The 18,785-nt window shown below is 43.5% G+C and overlaps 1 protein-coding gene across 2 annotated transcripts in view; it reads right to left on the bottom strand.

Moving 5' to 3' along the window:
- r3hcc1l (R3H domain and coiled-coil containing 1-like) overlaps positions 1-18,785 on the bottom strand; it is a 169,593-nt gene that overhangs the window by 19,454 nt on the left and 131,354 nt on the right. For both annotated transcript variants that reach the window (XM_080205928.1, XM_080205929.1), the window contains exon 5: positions 8,537-8,632. In XM_080205928.1, the coding sequence (XP_080062054.1) occupies positions 8,537-8,632 (96 nt within the window). The remainder of the gene's footprint in view (positions 1-8,536; positions 8,633-18,785) is intronic.

Consider the following 18,785-nt stretch of genomic DNA (forward strand, 5'->3'; position numbering starts at 1 on the left):
TTGATAGTGAATTCAGGGCCTGTGATCTCAACTATCTGAAAATTGCAAGGTAGAGATGCTATGGCCTCCTCCTGAGGTCCCCAGCAGCTGAGATGCTAGTCTTCAGCCAATTCGATTCACTCCACATGATGCCTACAAACAGCTGAAGGCACTAGATACTGCAAAGGCTACAGGCCCTGATAACATTCCGGCAATAGTACTGAAGACTTGTGCTCCAAAACTTGCCGTGCTCCTGGCCACGCTGCTCCAGTACAGCTAATACACTAGTATTTACCCAGCAATGTGAAAAATTCCCCAGGTATGTACACACAAAAAGACAGGACAAATTTAACTTATCCAATTACCACTCCATCAGTCTACTCTCAATTATCAGTAAAGTGATCCTGATTTGGAAATATATCACCATTCCTTCATTGTCATTGGGTCGAAATCTTGGAACGCCTTCCCTAACAGCACTGTGGGTGTACCAACACCACTTGGACTGCAGCGGCTCAAAAAAGTCACTCATCACCATCACATTCTCAAGTGCTATTAATAATGGGCAATAAATTCTGGCCATGCAACGATGCCCACATCTCATGAGTGAATAAGAAAGAACACCATCAGATCCAACTCACGTACCATCCTGGTGTTGGCATACATTGGCATTTCCGCATCTTTGTTGGGTCAAGGTACTGGACTATTTAGATACACTGAGAGAGCAAAGGATCAGACAGTTCAGGGCAGCCCATCACCACACTATCAGGACATTCGAGAATTGGTAATAGACACAGTTATGACAGCGGCATCCACACCTGATATGCAACTGGAAAAATAAAATTTGCAACAATGACGCTCTAACCAGGCAGCGATGTAGATGTTACGTTAATGCCGAAGGTTTGTGATGGCCCCTAGCAGTTTAACAACATATTTATATTATTATTAATGCCTTGCACAAAAGTGGATTGATTTGGGAGCAATGGAATTATGGAGGAATAATTCATTCCCTGACACTGAGCAATGTGGAAGCTACATGTCTTTCAGGATCAGCTGTTGCTTTGTGGCTCCAGCACGCTGGAGAACCCTAATGCATCGCTCAATGACAGGATTATTATAGCACGACCCACCCAATGGAAACACAGCAGCTATGATTTCAACTGTGGCTCATAAAATGCAGTTATCTGGATTCTGAAGCTATTATTTCTAGTTGTTAATACGTCAGGCATTCTTCAAAAAACGGAAAATCACAAATGTGGTGAACCTGCAATAAAAGCATCATGCAAGAAATGCCACATCCAATTTACTGACACGCAGACAAAAGCAACTGTGACTCTTTACCAGAAATTTAACCTATCTTTCAGGTGACCCTGTTGTGAATGAACAGCTTTGATTAAGTTCCACAGAACGTTATTTATAATTAGATACAATGATGATCAGATCAGAAAACATATTTCTAAATTACTGTATTTCCAGCTCATTACTTCTGCCAGGTCCAACTTCACACACAGTTAATCCAGGAGAATTCGCCCACCTATTATTACGTCAGCTGTGGTTCACTCTTGTCCGAGTAGGTTCTTGTCCCACTTCAGAGACTTGAGCATAAAAATCTAGGTCGACACTCCAGTCCAGTACTTGAGGCAGTGCAGGACTGTCAGAGGCGCTGTGTACCAGGTGAGACCCCTTGAGGGGCATAAAACTTCCCATGGTGCTATTTCTCCCCAGTTTTCCTGACCAACAAAGCAGATTAGTTGGTCATTATCATATGACTGTGGGAGCTTACTGTGCACAAATTGACTGTCCTGTTACCGACATTACGCCAGTGATACATTTCATAAGCATTGAAAATATATCACCATTCCTTCATTGTCGCTGGGTCAAAATCCTGGAACACCTTCCCTGACAGCACTGTGGGTGTACCTACACCACTTGGACTGCAGAGGCTCAAGAAAGCTTTCAACTTCTCAAGAGCAATTAATAATGATTGTGAATTACTTTGGGACATCCTGAGGTTATTTCTTTATGAGGCACATTGTAGTCGAGAAGTGTGGGTAGAGAAGGAAAGAACAAAGAACAACAAAATTTACAGCACAGGAACAGACCCTTCAGCCCTCCATGCCTGCACTGACCATGCTGCCTGACTGAACTAAAACCCCTTACCCTTCCAGGACCATATCCCTCTATTTCCATCCTATTCATGTATTTGTCAAGATGCCCCTTAAAAGTCACTACCATATCCGCTTCCACTATATTCCTCAGCAACGAGTTCCAGGCACCACCACCCTTCATGTTAAAAATCTGCCTCGTACATCTCCTTTAAACCTAGTGCCTTGAATCTTAAACCTGTGCCCCCTAGTAATTGACACTTCCGCCCTGGGAAAAAGTTTCTGACTATCCACTTTGTCCATGCCCCTCAATCTTGTAGACTTCTATCAGGTCACCCCTCAATCTCTATCATTCCAGTGAGAACAAGCCACATTTCTCCAACTTCTCCTCATAGCTACTGCCTTCCATACTAGGCAATGCCCTGGTAAATATTTTCTGTACCTTCTCCAAAGCCTCCACATCCTCCTGGTAGTGTAGCGACCAGAATTGAACACTATATTCCAAGTGCTGCCTAACGAAGGTTCTATAAAACTGCAACATGACTAGCTAATTTTTAAACTCAATGCCCCGGCTGATGAAGGCAAGCGTGCCATATGTCTTTTTGACTACCTGCTCCACCTGTATTGCCACTTTCAGTGACCTGTGTACCTGTACATCCAGATCCCTTTGCCTAGCAATACATTTAAGGATTCTGCCAATTACTGTATATTTTCTGTCTGTATTAGACCTTCCAAAATGCATTACCTCACATTTATTTAAATTAAACTCTATTTGCATCTTTCCACCGAAGTCTCCAACCGATCTACATCCTGCCATATCCTCTGATGGTGCTCATCGCTATCTGCAAATCCACCAACCTTTGTGTAGTCCGCAAACTTACTAATTAAACCAGTTACATTTTCCTCCAAATCATTTATATATATTACAAACAGCAAAGGTCCCAGCACTGATCCCTGAGGAACACCACTTGTCACAGCCCTCCATTCAGAAACACACCTTTCCGCTGTCTTCTCTGTCTTCTTTGACCGAGCCAGTTTTGTGTCCTCCTTGTCAGCTCACCTCTGATCCCATGCGACTTCACCTTCTGCACCAGTCTGCCATAAGGGACCTTATCAAAGGCCTTACTGAAGTCCACGTAGACAACATTTACTGCCCTACTCTCATCAATCATCTGCGTCACTTCCTCAAAAAACTCGATCAAGCTCGTGAGACACGACCTCCCCTTCACAAAACCATGTTGCCTTTCGCTAATAGACTAACTAAGCAATAAAGGGTTTATGCACAGTTATCAGTTACGCAGTTCAAATACCGACTTACAACACCACAAAGAAACAATTCTCATAGTGCAGAAGGAGGCCATTCGGCCCATCGAGTATGTACCGACTCTCCAAAAGAACATCTTGCCAGGTTCACCCTGCCCCTATTGCCGTATCCCATAACCTACACATCTTTGGACTCTACGGGCAATTTAACATGGCCAATCCATCTAACGCGCATGTCTTTGGAGAGTGGGAGGAAACAGGAGCATCCGGAGGAAACGTGCAAACTCCACACAGTGATCCAAGGCCGGAATTGAACCCGAGTCCCCGGTGCTGAGAGGCAGCAGTGCTAATCACTGTGTCACCATGCTGCCCACTGGGAGCACACATTTTGCTCAAATATACTGCATAGTGTTCCTACTCTCAGCATTCACGCAGTCAACCTGCAAATCAACAGCGCATTTTGTGATGGGCATTATGTAATTCTGTGACAAGAGCCTGAGAGGCGCCACTTGAGAAGTGACAGAAATATTATTACTGGGAAATTATCTGTCAAAAAGTAATACATTTCTGAACACAGTTTACAACACTGCTTTTCTCCATCACTAGGTGTCACTGCTCAGACTGAGAACAGTTCACAGCACTTCTATCCCAAGTCAGTGGGTGTCACTATGCATAGGAACATCTGTCTCCAGGCAGCACAATATCTGAAATTAAAACATGACACGCTGGCAATGCCCTTCTGATTAGCCGTTCACCTCAGCCTTTGTGCCTACCTTCGTCTCATCTAAAGCTCTGCTGACCATCTCCTAATGTGGAGAAGCCAGCGTTGGACTCGGGTAAACACAGTAAGAAGTCTCACTACACCAAGTTAAAGTCCAACAGGTTTATTTACTAGTAAAGGCCACAAGCTTTCGGAATGCTGAAGGAACAGTGTTCTGAAAGGTTGTGGTGTTTACTATCAAATAAACCTGTTGGACTTTAACCTGGTGTTATGAGACTTCTTACTGTGACCATCTCAGATCAAGCTCTATTCATGCACCATCCTGGAGATATATCACCATTCCTTCACTGTTGGCACAGTGGCACAATGGATGGCACTGCTGCCTCACAGCACCAGGGGCCTGGGTTCGATTCCTGGCTTGGGTCACTGTCTGTGTGGACTTTGCACGTTCTCCCCGTGTCTGCGTGGGTTTCCTCTGGGTGCTCCGGTTTCCTCCCACAGTCTGACCCACACTGACACCTGCAGTGGCGTCCCAATTTCAAAATTCCTATCATTGCTTTCAAATTTTTCGATAGCCTCACTCCTCCCTATGTTTGTATTCTACTCCGCCCTCACAACTCACTCGCTTGTGCTCGAATTCGAGCCTTTTGCACAGGTCCACCACATTTGCAGCCATTGTTTCAGTTGCCTAGATCTGAAATTTCCTCCTCTGTAACCTGTCTCTGCTTCTCTTTGAAGGTCATCCTTAAAACTCACCTATGGTCTGAATATCATTGAAGTAACTCAGTGCCAATGTGTTGGTAATGCCTCTGTCTACATCAATGGGGATGAAGTACAGGTGGTTGAGAGCTTCAGGTTTTTAGGTGTCCAGATCACCAACAACCTGTTGTGGTCCCCCCATGCCACCACAAATTAAGAAAGCCCACCAACGCCTCTACTTTCTCAGAAGACTAAAGAAATTTGCTGTCTCACCAACTTTTACAGTTGCACCTAGAAAGCATTCTTTCTGGTTGTATCACAGTTTGGTATGGCTCCTGCTCTGCCCAAGACCACAAGAAACTACAAAGGCTAATCCATCAAGCAAACCAGCCTCCTAACTATTGACACTGTCAACACTTCCTGCTGCCTCAGAAAAGCAGCCAGCATAATTAAGGACCCCATGCATCCTGGACATACTCTGTTCCACCTTCTGCCATCAGGAAAAAGATACAAAAGTCTGAAGTCACATAACAACCGACTCAAGAACAGCTTCTTCCCTGCTGCTGTCAAACTTTTGAATGGACCTACCTCGCATTAAGTTGATCTTTCTCTACACCCTAACTATTACTGTAACACTACATTCCGCACTGTCTCCCTTCCTTCTCTATGAACTGTGTGCTTTGTCTGTATAGCACGTAAGAATCAATACTTTTCACTGTGTACTAATACATCTGACAATAATAAACCAAATGTGAAACACCTTGGGATGCATAGTTGTATTGAACGCACCATATAAATTTAAGTTGAAACACTAAGCAGATTTTGCCAGGAAGTTACTGACACTATCCCCGCCTCCCTCTCTTCAGATGCTGGCTACGTGCTGAGTGTTTCCCGAATCCGATATTTATGAGCTGCCAGTTGTTACAACATGGACGTATTTCAGAAGTTGATGGCCTTTCCTCAGCATTTGAATGTTAATATAAGCAGACATTACAATTGTTTTGAAAAATAAATTGGGGCTAAGTTACTCAGTGGCTCTTTTCTGCTACACGTGCGCCTATTGCAGACCCTTGTCAACTATATGGATTGTTAACTCTGGCAGGAAAAGCAGCCAAACGAACACACGTAGTTCAGGTTAACAATCTCATAAGAACATAAGAACATAAGAAATAGGAGCAGGAGTAGGCCATCTAGCCCTTCGAGCCTGCCCCGCCATTCAATAAGATCATGGCTGATCTGTTGTGGCTCAGTTCCACTTTCCCGCCCTCTCCCCATAACCCTTAATCCCCTCTCTTATCAAGAACCCATCAACCCGCTTCTTAAAAATATTTAGCGAGGCAGCCTCCACCACTTCAACGGGCAGAGAATTCCAGAGATTCACCACCCTTTGAGTGAAGAAGTTCCTCCTCAACTCCGTTCTAAACCGCCTCCCCTTTATCTTGAGGCTGTGCCCCCTAGTCCTACTGTCTTTTTTGAGCGGGAAGAGTCTCTCCACCTCTATCCTATCCATCCCATTCATCATCTTATACGTCTCAATGAGATCTCCCCTCATTCTTCTAAACTCTAACGAGTACAAGCCTAGTTTATTCAGCCTCTCCTCATAGCTCAATCCCCTCAACTCCGGTATCAGCCTAGTAAACCTCCTCTGCACTCCCTCCAGGGCCAAAATATCCTTGCGCAGGTGCGGCGCCCAAAACTGCACACAGTACTCCAGCTGCGGCCTCACCAATGCCCTATACAGCTGCAGCAAGACCTCCCTACTTTTATATTCAATCCCCCTCGCTATGAAGGCCAGCATCCTATTTGCCTTCCTGACCACCTGCTGCACCTGCAAGCTGGGTTTTTGCGACTCATGCACAAGGACCCCGAGGTCCCTCTGCACCGTCGCCTGCTGCAGTTTTTCGCCACGTAAGTAATAGTCCTTCCTACCATTCTTCCTACCAAACTATCTCAACGAGAAGCAGAGAATGGTACAACACAGGAAGAGGCCATTCAATCCATTATGCTTGTGCTGGTTATTTGGTACAGCAATCCACTCCCCTGTTCTTTCCGCTCAGCCCTGTGAAATGTTTTCCTCAAGACTATGTATATAGTTTAAGATGTAAAGCTGATGGGTAAGCATAAACACTAGCATGTACCTGCGCGGTTGAATGGACTGTTTTATGTTCTATGTGATCTGGCGTAAGTACATCCATTTCTCATTGCTCTTGTTTCTCCTGACTAACTCTTATGGAACTCTGTTCAACAGCGCCCACACCTCAGTCTTACTGGACAAGATATCAGCCATCAGAAATATTGAAAGAGGAAGCAGGTATAGCACAGCCTAATTATTCTGCATTAAAAAAACACTAAAGTTTGTCAGACGAAGGAGAAACTGGAGAAGGTAATCACTTCCATATTTTGAGTTCATAGAATCCCTACAATGCAGAAGGAGGCCGTTTGGCCCATCAAGTCTGTACTGATTCTTTGACAAAGCTTCCCACGCAGGCCCTATCTTTGTAGTCCCATGTATTTACCCTGTTAATCCCCGTAACCCACACATCTCAAAACACTGAGAGACAATTTAGCATGGTCAATCAACCTAACCTGCACATTTTTGGACTGAGAGAGGAAACTGGAGCACTAGGAGGAAACCCACACAGACATGGGGAGAACATGCAAACTCCACACAGACAGTAACTCAAGCTGGGAATTGAACCCAAGTTTCTGGCACTGTAAGATAGCAGTGCTAACCGCTGTGTCACCGTGGCGAGGTGTGTTAAGGCTTGGAATTATGATGGCAAATCTTGGTATCAATAGATAAGGAAGGCAAGACAAGTGTAAAAGTTTCTATTTGTAGCTAGTTTGTCGGGCACCGTAGCTGAAACTTTGAAGGAGCATGGCAGGAATATTTCAAAAGAGAACTGACATTAGTAGTATTAACAAGAAATCGAAAGACAACACAAGCCAGACTGCAGGGAAAGAGAGGGTGGAAGCTCGAGAAGAGAATCCAGTCACCAGTCAGTAAGAGCAAGAAGTCTGGTTGAGACTTGTAACTCCTTGTGACTAAGCCTGAGGCACTGAAGCCAATTGAACGTCACAACTAAAAAACCTTTGTTCTTGCTAGTATTGCTCTTCTTTTTGTTATGGTGGCCAAATAACAACATGATTGGGTTAATCATGGAAACCCTACAGTGTAAAAAGAGGCTATTCGGCCCATTGAGTCTGCGCTGAGAAAAATCCCACCAAGCCCCTATCCATGCAACACCACATATTTACCCCGCTAATCTCTATTATCTATGCATTCCAGGACACTGAGGGACAATTTAGCATCGCCAATGCATCTAACCTGCACATCCCTGGACTGTGGGAGGGAACCAGAGGAAACCCACACTGACACGAAGAGAACGTGCACACTTCACACAGACAGTGACCCAAGCCGGGAATCGAACCCAGGTCCTTGGCACTGTGAGGCAGCAGTGCCAACCACTGTGCTGCCATTTGCGGGCTGGAAGGTTCAGCTGTGGGATGATCACATATCAGTGACAAAAGAAAGTAGTCAAACAGTAGAAACAGAATCTCATATACGGTAATTGCTTAACCTGAGTAGCATCTTCAGCCTGATCAACAATGAGCAACTCCCACTGCAGGGACCATGTAGATCGGTGCCGGGAGAGTGCGAGCTTCACTTTACATGCTTTTTCTGACAAATGTGGGTCAGATTATTAAATCGTCTCTTTAATCAACAAACTGTGAAAGCCTTAATTGACTGCAATTACAGGCTCTTTCTCACCTGCACAGCTTCTAGCCTTAACCTTCGACGATCTAGATGCTTGTGACAAAGGTCGAGTCTTCAGCATGGGGTGCTTGGTACTGATCGCGTCACGTGCTACAGAGATTCAAGAGAACAGCCATGATTAATTGCGTCTGGAGGAGCAGCCGTAAATACAGCTAAGCAAAGCATTTCTACCCTAATTAACTTTACTGAGCACCCAGAGCTAAGTAGATTTCCAAGGTCAACAAACACGCGGAGGGAAAATATCAACAAAGGGTGTGTTGTATTTTCAGTACATCTTAGTACGAAAGTAGCCAACTGACCAGCACAGTGGAATCAGGGAAAGTGAGATTCAGGGCATCACCTGCCATGGAGGAGTCCTCTCTTGATCTTTGGAGCTTGTATCAAAATGCAACCAAGACCAATGAAATTAAAGTAAAAGTAAAAGTAAAAGCAAGGTTGATTGATTAGTCACAAGTCAGCTTACATTAACACTGTAATGAAGTTACGGTGAAAATCCCCTAGTTGCCACACTCTGGTGCCTGTTTGAGTACAATGAAGGAAAATTTAGCATGGCCAATGCACCTAACCAGCACGACTTTCAGACTGTGGGAGGAAACCGGAGCACTCGAAGGAAACCCACACAGACATGGGGAAAACGTGCAAACTCCACACAGACAGGAATCAAACCTGGGTCCCTGGTGCTGTGAGGCAGCAGTGCTAACCAATGTGCCACCCCAAAGGGGGCATGTTCTGGGTATTTAAAAACAATGTTTGTGTCAAAGGGAGAGCCAAATTCTGCTCCCTCTCCTTCCCTTGTACAGTATGCTTTGTCTGTATAGCATGCAAGAAGTAATATCTTTCACTAAATACTAATATATATAACAATAATAAATCAAATTTAAAAAAATGAAGAGGGAGATAAAATCCACCAACAGAAATTAAAATGACTGGGAGAGTGGAGGAGCGGGGGTGAGAGGGTTAAAGTGAGATACAGCTTGATAATGCAGCAGACTGCTTGAAGCTAGATCGTCAAAGAGAGAGAGATTCAATACACGAGTTTGAAACATCTTTGAATCAGACAACAAATTGATCAGACCCAAATAGATTTATGTATTTTTTTAAACAAATGACTGGGGAGAGGAGATGCAGTTTTACGCAAATCAACATTCCGCCACAACTTTACCCACAAGAGCCAATCAAACCCAGAGATTATAATGGAGCAAAACAGTTTTAAGTCAGTCTGCTTAATGTTGCACTGGATTTACCATTGTTCCCTGAGCTCAGAGGATACAAGGCTCTGTAAAATCAGGAACATTATTCCATGCATTGCTAAATGAGATATTCTGTTGTCAAAATGAAGCTGTGCCTCTTTAAGGCCACAATGTCGAATACTGAACACAGGGTGAATTCAGAGGTCAATTTAGAGACTGCAGAATTGTTGGCACCGGTATTTTATGCTGCAGGAGTTTAGATATGTATGGGAGTGCTTGTCAGAATGACTATGTACATAATATGTATGCTTCAGTGGCACCCAATCCTGCATGCAACGCCAGCAGATATATCCAAAACCCTGCATGCTAGGATAAGACCTTTCCCATAATACAGGACAAGTGGTTACAAAAATTGATATCTTACTGTTTGAACAGTTGTGTTTGAAGAGGGAATGTGGATGACATTAGGGCAACTGACTGGGAGGAAACACTAAAATAGGCACCGTGAAAGAGCTGAATCAACATTAACAGATATGATTATTAACCCAGTAGTGCCGCATCTTACAGTGCTGCTATCAATTCGTGTTGTCTGGTGCAGTAAGTCCTTCGAGCTCTTTCTTCAATATCACCCATACTCACCACTTTAAACGATAAATCAAATGTTTTATAGAGTTTCCTGACAATTACAATCCCTTCAAGATTAGGGAAAGTACACACACGATTATAAAGTGAAATATTCTCTCACATATATAAATAAATCATATACACACCCAGTACATTATAATAATGGCACTGCTTATGACCATGACTTCAGCTTGTAGGATGGTGCCACAATGTCACAGTGAAAGCTGCTGTGTCTTGTAAAAGAAAACCAACTAGTTCATTAATGCCATTCTCAGGAGGGAACCTGCCACCCACTTGTCTGGTCTGGCCTGAATATGAACTGGTCCCACAATCTATGATTCACTTTTAATAGCTTAACAAACCCAAAACAAATCACCCTTTCCTGCCAGCCACTAACTTTGCAGGGGGACCAGGGTTCATCAACATGACACAGAGTGAACAAATGAACAAAATCAGCACTTGGTTGTTGTATTCCCTATTGCGTAACAATGACCACACTTCAAAAAGTGTGCACTTCGGAGCGGCATAGTGCTTAGCACTGCTGCCTCACAGCACCAGCACGATTTCTGACCTCAGGTAACTCTGTGTGGTTTGCACATTCTCCCCGTGTCTGCATGGGTTTCATCCACGTGCTCTGGTTTCCTCCCACAGTCCAAAGATGTGCAGGTTAGGTTGAATGGCCATGATAAATTGCTCCTTAGTGCCAGGGGGATCAGGAGGATAAATATAGTAAAAATAAAGTTAAATTTATTTATTAGTCACAAGTGAGACTTACATTAACACTGCAACAAAGTTACTGTGAAATTCTCCTAGCTGCCTATTTGGGTCAACGCACCTAACCAGCACGTCTCTCAGACTGTGGGAGGAAACCCACACAGACACAGGGAGAATGTGCAAATTCCACACAGACAGTGACCCGAGCCAGGAATCAAACCTCGGTCCCTGGTGCTGTGGGGCAGCAATGTTAACCACTGTGCCACCGTGCTGCCCTGGAGAATGAAGTATATGGGGTTGTGGGGATGGGACCTGGGTGGGATTGTTGTCGGTACAGGCTTGATGGGCCAATTGGCCTCCTTCTGCACTGTAGAATCATAGAATCGTAGAATCTAACTGCTTCATTGGCTGTAAAGCCATTTGAGACGTCCAGTGGTCATGAGAAGGGCTATATAAATGCAAGACTTCCTTTATTCTTCAAACTTACTTTCTGCTTTGGCGAGTAAATGATCTGATCTGTGCAATTCTCCTTACCCCTTAACTCTGGCAACTTGCTTGGATTTTTTTTTAAATTCTACTTACTAATAGCAGTTTAAATGAGATGAGATTCAACCTTCACTGGATGTTAGGACATTTTCCGCAAGAGATGTTGATCACCTATATTCTCGAGCCTTCTGCATCGCAGATGCTGATAACAATCAGAACCTGCTGGCTGAGAGACAAATCCATTCGCTGAGTGTGCAAAGGCGTTTCATTATCCATATTTAATTCAGTCTTAAAAATGATTTACTACTGAAAAGTGCATCGTGCACAGCAGTGTCAGATAGTGGGTGCTAATAAATCATGCTACAGCGCAGATTTGCTTCTACAATTTTTTGTGGTGAGTTCCTGATCTCTAATTATCACAAGGGACATGTACTCCACTGCCCCCACATGTCACCGCTCCCCCACCTGGGGAAAAATCAAAGGGAACAAAAATAGGAAGTTCATCAACAACTTTGTAAAAACATTCCAAATTAACAGGCAGTAAAAGGCCAGCTGGCTCATCAAGCCTTTAGCATTTCCAGGCAGAGAAGCTACACAGTTTCCCTGACAAGAGTGTTGGGGGGCCCAGCCCAGAGTGTCGGGGGTCTGGCCGGAGGCTCGGGACCTCTGTCCAGTGCCTTGGAACCCTGTAAAGTGCTCGCTCAGGGATGAAGTGTCCACATTACGAACAGGAAAACGCCTGGATAAACAAGCTAAAGAACTGAAGGCAGAATTTCCACATGGGTTTCCAAACCTCCTGTGACCTCTGTGGAATTCTCAAAGATAATCCATTCAGCAACTTTCCACTGAAGTTACAGGGCAAGGTTGAGAGAACACCACAGTCTCCTTGTTAATTGTGTATTAATTGTTTAATTATATGATTTGATTTAGTATTTTCACATGTATTCGTATACAGAGAAAAGTATTGTTTCTTGTGAGCTAGACAAAGCACACTGTTCATAGAGAAGGAGGCAGTGGAGAATGTAGTGTTACAGTCATAGCTAGGGTGTAGAGAAAGATCAACTGAATGCAAGGTAAGTCCATTCAAAATTCTAATGGCAATAGGTACGTGACCTCAGACTCCCAGCGGAAGAAGGTGGAAGAGAGCATGTACGGGGTGTATGGAGTCCTTAATTATGCTGGCTGCTTTGCCAAGGCAGCGGGAAGTGTAGACAGAGTCAACGAATGGGAGGCTGGTTTGTGTGGTGGATTGGGTTACATTCACGATCTTTTCTAGTTTCTTGTGGCCTTGGACACAGCAGGAGCCAGACCAAGCTGTGACAGAACTAGAAAGAATGCTTTCTACAGTGCACCTGTAAAAGTTGGTGAGAGTTATAGCTGACATGCCAAATTTCCTTAGTCTTCTGAGAAAGTAGAGGCATCGGTGGGCTTTCTCAACTATAGTGTTGGCATGGAGGGGGGGGTCTGGACACTGAAAAGCTTGGAGCTTTCGGCCCTTTCTACCTCATCCCAGTTGATGTTGGCAGGGGCATGTTCTCCACTACTCTTCCTGAAGTTGATGACAATCTCCTTTGTTTTGTTCACATTGAGGGAGAGATTACTGCTGTCGCACCAGTTTACCAGATTCTCTATCTCATTCCTGTACTCTGTGTTGTCATTGTTAGAGATCAGAACCACTGCGGTGGTATCGTCAGCAAACTCGAAAATAGAGTTGGAGGGGAATTTGGCCACACAGTCATAGGTGTATAAGGATTATAGTAGGGGGCTGAGAGCACCACTATGTGGGGCACCGATGTTGAGGATGATCATGGAGTGGGTGCTGTTGGCTATCCTTACCGATTGTGGTCTGTGGGTTAGGAAGTTCAGAATCCAGTTGCAGAGGGAGGAGCCAAGGCCCAGGCCATGGAGTTTGGAGATGAGTTTCATGGGAATAATGGTGTTGAAAGCTGAGCTGTAGTCAATAAATAGGAGTTTGACATAGGTGTCCTTGTTATCTAGGTGTTCCAGTGTTGAGTGCAGGGCCAAGGAGGTGGCGTCCGCTGTGGACCTGTTGCGGCAGTAGGCAAACTGTAGTGTATCTAGACAGTCTGGAATTGATTCTTATCATGATTAACCTTTTGAAGCACTTCAAAATGATGAACGTCAGAGCCATGGATGACGTGCACGTGGTGGGCGTTAACTGTGGGTTTAACTTGAGCACATATAAAGAGACACTTGTTGAAACGTGGTGTGGTTGAGTTAGGAGGGATATGTTTGCAATATTTAATGCTGTAAATAAACGCAAGATTGAGTAAAGGTCAGATCTAATATCCTTCATTAACTGGCTGACCAGAGATCAACACACTCAAGGAAATTCTATCGCAAACTCAGCCTCACAACACAACTGGTCATGATATCTCTACGTTTAAAGAGGGCTGGTGGAGAATTAGCTGCAAACTGCAAATATTCACTGCCAAGGTTCACCTATTTTGGTGCATAATGCCTGCCAACACTGTGGGACATAAACCCGACTGGAGTCATCAACTTCAGTAGGGGAGAAAGAAAATAGATCTTAAAATGCAGCTCGAGTCACGGTGTGTAAAAAATTTGCACTGACTGAAGGCACTGAGATCACTTCAAGAATGATGGACTGGACATCTTCCTGTGATACACTAGCATGTGACCCTGACTCTAGGTTCAAGCACACAGGCAGATGACAGCAGCCAACTAAAAACAAAGAAAAAGTAAATTACAGAACAGGCCCTTCGACCCTCCAAGCCTGCACTGACTGTGCTGCCCAAATGAACTAAAATCCTCTACCCTTCCAGGGATCAAATCCCTCTATTCCCATCCTATTCATGTATTTGTCAAGATGCCCCTTAAAGTCACTATTGTATCTGCTTCCATTACCTTCCCTGGCAGCGAGTTCCAGACGCCCACTGCCTTCTGTGTAAAAAAACTTGCCTGGTGCATCTCCTTTAAACCTTGTCCCTCGCACCTTAAACCTGTGCCCCCTAGGAATTGACTCTTCCACTCTGGGAAAAAGCTTCTGACTATCCACTCTGTCCACACCCCTCATAATCTTGTAGACTTCTATCAGGTCGCCCTCCCCAACCTTCGTCGTTCCAGTGAGAACAAATGAAGTTTCTCCAGCCTTGCCTTCTTGACTACCTTCTTCACCTGCATTGCCACTTTGTAAACTGCATACCCAGATCCCCCTGTCTATCAATACTCTCGTGGGTTCTGCCATTTACTGTATATTTCCCATCTGTATTAGACTTTTCAAAATGCATTACCTCACATTTGTCCAGATTCAACTCCATCTGCCATTTCTCTGCCAAGTCTCCAACCAATCTATATCCTGCTATATCCTCCAATGGTCCTCATCACTATCCGCAATTCCACCAATCTGTGTCGTCTGCAAACTTACTAAAGAAAATGTATTACAGTCAATGTTTAGGTATATTCCCGTCAAGGGGAAATTAGAACAAATAAATCCAGTGTACATTGGATGAAAAGGAGGATAAAGCTGAAGATGAAAAGGAAGAAGTGCGCACATGACAGATGTCAGGTAGAAAACACAATGGAGAATCAGGCTGAATAAATCAGAGAGGAAGTGAAAAAGCGAGTAAGAAAAGCAAGGAGAAAGCATGTAAAGACACCAGCAGCTTACATAAAAGGAAATCCCAAGGTCTTCTATAGGTATATAAATAACAAAAAGGTGGTAAAAGAATAGGGCCAATTAGGAAAAAAAAAGGCAGATTGGCATGTGGAAGCAGAAGAAATAGTAGTCATTAAACAAGTACTTTGCATCAGGGAGATGGTGCTACCCAGGCCGAGGTGCGAGAGGAGATAACTAGTACACTAGAAAAATTTGTAATTGTGAAACAGCAGGTATTAAAAATGCTTTCTTTACTTAAAATTGATAAGATGTTCAGGACTGGTTGAAATGAATATTACCCTATGACTCTAAATACATCCAAGGATACTGAGAGAAATGAGTGTGGAAGTTTCAGGGGCATTGGTGATAATCTTCCCGTCTTCCTTAATCACAGGGGTGGTGCCTCAGGAATTGCCAATGTTACACCTTTGTTCAAAAAGGGGAGCAAGGGTAAAGCCAACAATTTCAGACCTCTCAGCTGGACTTCTGTGGTAGGGAAACTGCTGGAAACTATAGATTGGGACAAAATCAGTAGTCACCTAGACAAGTGCAGGATAGTTAAGAAAACCCAGCATGGAATTGCCAAGGGAAATCACATTTAACTAACTTTGTATTTTTTGAGCTAACAGGTTGATAAGGGAAATACTGTTGATGTAGTGTATGTGGTTTTCAAAAGGCATTTGATATACTGCCACACAACAGACTTGTGAGCAAATTTCTAGCTCATGGAATAAAAGGGAAAGTAGGCACTTAAAGAGTCAGAGGTTGAAGCATGGAAACGGGCCCTTCGGCCCAACTTGTCCATGCTGCGCTTTTTTAAAAGCCATGAAGCTAGTCCCAATTGCCTGCATTTGACCCATATCCCTCTATACCCATCCTACCCATGTAACTGTCTAAATACTTTTTAAAAGACAAAATTGCACCTGCCTCTACTACTAATTCCGGTAGCTTGTTCCAGACACTCACTACCCTGTGTGTGAAAAAGTTGCCCCTCTGGGCACTTTTGTATCTCTCCCCTCTCACTTTAAATCTGAGCCCTCTAGTTTTAGACTCCTCTACCTTTGAGAAAAGATATTGACTGATACATGCCCCTCATTATTTTATAGGCCTCTCTAAGATCACCCCTCAGCCTTCTATGCTCCAGAGAAAAAAGTCTCAGTGTATCCAGCCTCTCCTTATAACTCAAACCATCAAGTCCCAGTAGCATCCTAGTAAATCTTTTCTGCATTTTTTAGTTTAATAATATCCTTTCTACAATAGGGTGATCAGAACTGTACACAGCATTCCAAGTGTGACCTTACCAATGTCTTGTACAACTTCAACAAGACGTTCCAACTCCTGTATTCAATGTTCTGACCAATGAAACCAACATGCCGAATGCTTTCTTCACCACTCTGTCCACCTGTGACTCCACTTTCAAGGAGCTATGGACATGTACCCCTAGGTATTTTTGTTTTGTAACTCTCCCCAACGCCCTACCATTAACTGAGTAAGTCCTGTCCTGGTTCAATCTACCAAAATTCATCAGCTCGCATTTAAATAAAACTCCATCTGCATTTGACAGCCCACTGGCCCAATTGATCACGATCTTGCTGCAATTGGAGATAACTTTCTTCACTGTCCACTATGCCACCAATCTTGGTATCATCTGCAAACTTACTAACCATGCTTCCTGCATTCTCACCCAAATCATTAATATTAATGATGCTTGGATCAGAACTTGGCTGAGTGACAGGAAATAGAGAGTTGTGATAAATTATTATTTTCCCGATTAAAGGAAGGGTGGCAGTGGAGTTCTCCAGGGGTCAATGTTACTAAAAATTAACAACCAACCCTGTGGTGCGCGGGGCATGATTTCAAAATCTACAGACAATTCATAGATTGGAAAGAGTTGACAAGGTTTCCGACTTGCTCGTGAATATCAGCATCGTCAAGCACTATCCAGCAGCTTCCATGTTCACTGGAGCCAAGATGGTAACACTGAGTGAGCCCAGTTTATAGAGATGAAGCATTCTTCATTTGGTCTGTAAAGCCCATTAAGAGTGGATGTGCCTAAAGTAGGAACCAGCTGCTTGGTTCTTTTCTTTGAATGACCAGATTTTTTCTTTCAATTGAGTCTAAATGGGTTTTGCAGCTTGGTCAAAATGGAATTTGTGCCTAGCATCTAAACTGTATTCCAGCCAGGGGGAATCCGGGGTTGGGCTGGTTGCTGCAGATACTGGTGAGGCATGAATTCAATTTGACTGATGAGGAGCAATTCTTAAGTAGCTCTTACTCAGGGAAGAGGCATCCTGCAAGTCTCACCTGTAAGGAGGAAGACGGATTGTTCCACATTCAGACGGAAATATATTCTGCAGCCTGCACTGAAGGTTTCCATTTTCCATTAATTAGAATGAAAAGCTTCATAGGAGTAAATGTGATCTTGTATATAAATTATATACATGACACAGTGGTTAGCACTGCTGCGTCACAGTATTGGGTTTGACTCCCGGCTTGGGTCACTGTGCGCAGAGTCTGCACATTCTCCCCATGTCTGCATGGGTTTCCTTTGGGTGCTCCAGTTTACTCCCACAGTCCAAAGATGTGTGGATTAGGTACATTGGCAATGCTAAATTGCCCTTTAGTGTCCCGGGATGTGTAGGTTAGAGGGATTAGCGGGTTAAATATGTGGGAAGACGGGGATAGGGCCTGGGTGGAATTGTTGTCAGTGTAGACTTGATGGGCAGAATGATCTCCTTCTGCACTGTAGGGATTCTACGATATCATAAACACTGATCTAGATTCAGTTTTATTAGAAAGTGTTGGCAAAGCATTTTATTTAAGTGTTGACAAAGTCTTTTATTACTTTGTAAACCAGTGTTGAAAGCTAAATCTGCTAACTTGATCTTTTCCTCTTCGATGTTTGCTTTCAGTATAGCGACTTTACCTTTCGAGAACTTAGGAAGGCTCATGACTTTTCTAGTAAGGAAATTACAGTAACAGAAATATTCGACAATGGACAATGTTGCACTGCTGGATACTGTGCACACCAAGTAACACTGTGGATTCCAGAGGCAAGCATTTGCTTTTGGAAGGGACTGTTGGATCCAGGTGGGAGAAATATCAGTCACAACCAAAAAAAAAACCTTCTGAAGAGGTGAAGAGTGCAAAATGATCGTTGTAAGTGTGCAGGATCTCCACATCAATATAGTCGGCATTTAAAATTAATATAAACAGCAAGTTGGATGTTTTAATTATTGAGCCAATATGTTGTTTGAACTGAAGAAATGTTGAGGAACCATGAAAGATAATTTAAAAAAAATCTTATTCATGACACTGACCATTATTCTCCCTCAGGTCACACCACCTATGGAATTGGAAATCACATTTTATAACTCCATATTATATCATCTACATTCATGGAGTTCCTTAGACACAAATATTAATAATATTAGCAGCAAGTCAAAATAATGATCCCATAATTAAAAATCCTTCAACTTTATGACCGCAATGTGACCAGAGAGTAGTTCTGACTGATCAAAAGGAAGGCATGCGACTATTGAATATTGTGGAGTGGGAGGGATATATGGTGCTGGAACAGGTCAATCCA

This window comes from Carcharhinus amblyrhynchos, chromosome 17, assembly GCF_965287045.1.
Source record: "Carcharhinus amblyrhynchos chromosome 17, sCarAmb.v2.hapA, whole genome shotgun sequence".
NCBI classification, from domain to species: domain Eukaryota; kingdom Metazoa; phylum Chordata; class Chondrichthyes; order Carcharhiniformes; family Carcharhinidae; genus Carcharhinus; species Carcharhinus amblyrhynchos.